This window comes from Calcarisporiella thermophila (genome assembly GCF_041956535.1).
Source record: "Calcarisporiella thermophila strain CBS 279.70 unplaced genomic scaffold VTP21scaffold_31, whole genome shotgun sequence".
NCBI lineage: Eukaryota > Fungi > Calcarisporiellomycota > Calcarisporiellomycetes > Calcarisporiellales > Calcarisporiellaceae > Calcarisporiella > Calcarisporiella thermophila.
In genome coordinates this window covers 279,365-282,042 of record NW_027192221.1, presented here as the reverse complement: position 1 = coordinate 282,042, position 2,678 = coordinate 279,365, and the positions used below count along the sequence as shown (strand labels likewise).

At 40.3% G+C, this 2,678-nt stretch overlaps 2 protein-coding genes across 2 annotated transcripts; one reads left to right on the top strand and one right to left on the bottom strand.

Annotated features, from left to right (window-relative positions):
- Nucleotides 1-371: 371 nt before the first annotated feature.
- On the top strand, nt 372-650 carry VTP21DRAFT_7661 (uncharacterized protein; the record flags this gene model as incomplete). Its single annotated transcript, XM_069398427.1, has 1 exon — nt 372-650. One exon carries the CDS (start codon nt 372-374, stop codon nt 648-650), a length of 279 nt encoding a protein of 92 aa, XP_069246454.1.
- Nucleotides 651-717: 67 nt separating this feature from the next.
- On the bottom strand, nt 718-1,167 carry VTP21DRAFT_7660 (uncharacterized protein; the record flags this gene model as incomplete). Its single annotated transcript, XM_069398426.1, has 1 exon — nt 718-1,167. One exon carries the CDS (start codon nt 1,165-1,167, stop codon nt 718-720), a length of 450 nt encoding a protein of 149 aa, XP_069246453.1.
- Between the last annotated feature and the right edge of the window lie 1,511 nt (nt 1,168-2,678).

Genomic DNA, 2,678 nt, shown 5'->3' with positions numbered 1-2,678 from the left:
CTGATCGATTCTTCGTAATTATTGTTGTTATCCATTATTCGATTTTGATTCGAGTTCGGTTCGAAAAGATAAAAGTAAAATAAAGAAAACCTTTCGTCGCTACCACGTGTAATAAGCACAAGTAGGGTTCGACATATACTAATGTTTATTACACTAAAATAAGTTCGTAAAAAGACGTAAAGTCAATTCGTAAAAAATTCGGTTAAAGATTCGGTGAAGACGTAATTAAGTTCTACAAGTGGTTTTATACGTAAAGTTAAAATATCCGAGATCGATTGTCGATAAATTAAACATATATTAGTTATTGTACTTGTTACAGAAACCATGTAGTGAAACATGTAAAGCAGAGATAAAGTCATCGACACTACGTAATGCCCTTTTTTTACAATTCTTTTTGGGGGAGAAATGGAAAATCAATTTTAAAATACACAAACATTCGATCACCTTCCGAGGGCAGTTTAATAATAAATAAAAAGGGGTATCCTCACCTTTATGAAAATAGAAGATCGGTGAGGATCCATAAGCGAATGGACTCGTATATAAATAAGAAATCACAAATAACTCAATATGGTTTTCACATGACTAAACTTAAGATATATCTCATAAACACAATAAAACGACTAACTATCAAAAATAGTAAAGGATATTAACTTTATCTCGGTAACATAATGAGCTGAGTTAATCCTGTTACAGGCCCGTTGCGGTGTTCCGGCTACTTCAATCATTGTAGTCGTACTTCCAGGTCTGTCGGTACACACCCCAAATTTGCCGTTTGGATTTGCCTTTGCTAGTTGCATTAGTCGGCACCTCTGGTAGTTGTCCTCCCGTCAGTGCTGCCCTGCTGTCACCGCTGATCTTCCATCTGCGCGGAGCCTGTGCCCAGTGTCCGTCCTTTGAGCCCCAACCTTGGTTCTCCCTCTTTACGGTACATTCGAACGTATAGCAGTAGATACCGCAACAAATGTCGCGCTTACCAAAACATGCAAAGTCGCCCGAATATCCTCGGCAATTTGTACCTTCTGGACCTTCGAAATCAACTACCACGTTCGAATGGCATACCGGAGAGTTCTGGAGAACCGTGCAGCTGTCATGGACGGTCGCACTCCACGCATCCGTGGGGTTTACCAGGCAAAGCGCTAGCGCAGTTAAAGCGAGTGTTAGTTTCATTACGTATGAAAGGCAACGGTTCGCTTTTAAAGGCAAGCAAAATTGGTTCGCAAGCACACTGGCAATTAAGTCTTAAGACTACGCTATGTATGCAAGCTCTTATCAGGGACCGTACCCGTTTTATATCAGTCTCTGATTTTTCTCTTCGGCTTTAGATTTCTCGGTGTACGCCCGAGGAAAGCGGCTTGAATAAGTAAGCGGCCGGTGAAATTACACTCCAGGTTACGGCCATCTTTGGTGGAAAGCACCGGATCCCGTCTGATCTCCGAAGTTAAGTCACTACAAGCCTAGTCAGTACTGCGGTTGGGGACAACGCGGGAATACTAGGTGCGGTAACCCTTTTGTATTTTCGAACATGGTGCTTCGAGGTTTTTGGCACTTGGTTTTTTTTTGGCAATAAGAGGATCTTTATTTAAAAGCATCCATTTTCATTCTTAATAAAGGACATTGATATACTTCGGTTTTAGATTTCTCGGTTTTTTTTTTTTGGCAATAAAAGGATCTTTATTTAAAAGTATCCATTTTCGTTCTTAATAAAGAACATTGATATACTTCGGTTTTAGATTTCTCGGTGTACGCCCGAGGAAAGCAGCTTGAATAGGTAAGCGGCCGGTGAAATTACACTCCAGGTTACGGCCATCTTTGGTGGAAAGCACCGGATCCCGTCCGATCTCCGAAGTTAAGTCGCCACAAGCCTAGTCAGTACTGCGGTTGGGGACAACGTGGGTATACTAGGTGTCGTAGTCTTTTTATTTTTATTTTTATTCTACATAGCCAAAATCCATAACCACTGTATCCTCAAGTGCGCGTTTCACGACAAAAAAAGATAGTGAGATCCATAAAAGAAGCTTTTGCTTAGCACTATTTTTGTTCAACCCTATGGAAATACTTGTTAAAGCCTTGTATTCCAAAATTCCCCCCTCACCCCGTGACACATTCGATTCCAGTCATTAACTTGACGTAACCTAAACCTAAAGTACCCATTCTAAGCATGCAATAAACTCTAGCAGAAAATCGCATGAAAGAGCTTGTGCTTTCCAACTGTCGGCCCTTCAAATTGAAACGACCAGGTTCTCACTGCCGGTCTCAACCATTGCTAGATCCCCATAAGGGTGGGTTAGGAGAAAGACGAAAAAAGAAGGGCGTGAAAAAGTGAGAAACAAACGATGTGTACCGAAAGTTAGCTCCACCGTCTTTTATTTTTTAGCCTCTACACGATCTTGTCTACTGTTATTTTTACTTTTACTTTTATTTTTTTTTTCTATATTTATTTATTTATAGTTCCCTCCTATAAACGCATACTGTACATACATGAACCGGATATATACATATACTTTCTATTCCTTCTGCTGTATAGCCCTGTTGATTTTCTACTCTCTCATAATTCCTTCAACGTCACAACCACTTTTTTTTTCATTTTCATGTTTGCCACTCGCATGGATCGAAATGACACTATCTTTCCTTTTCCGTGTTCACCTCTACCATCCATGGTAGCTCGGGAAAATTGCTTC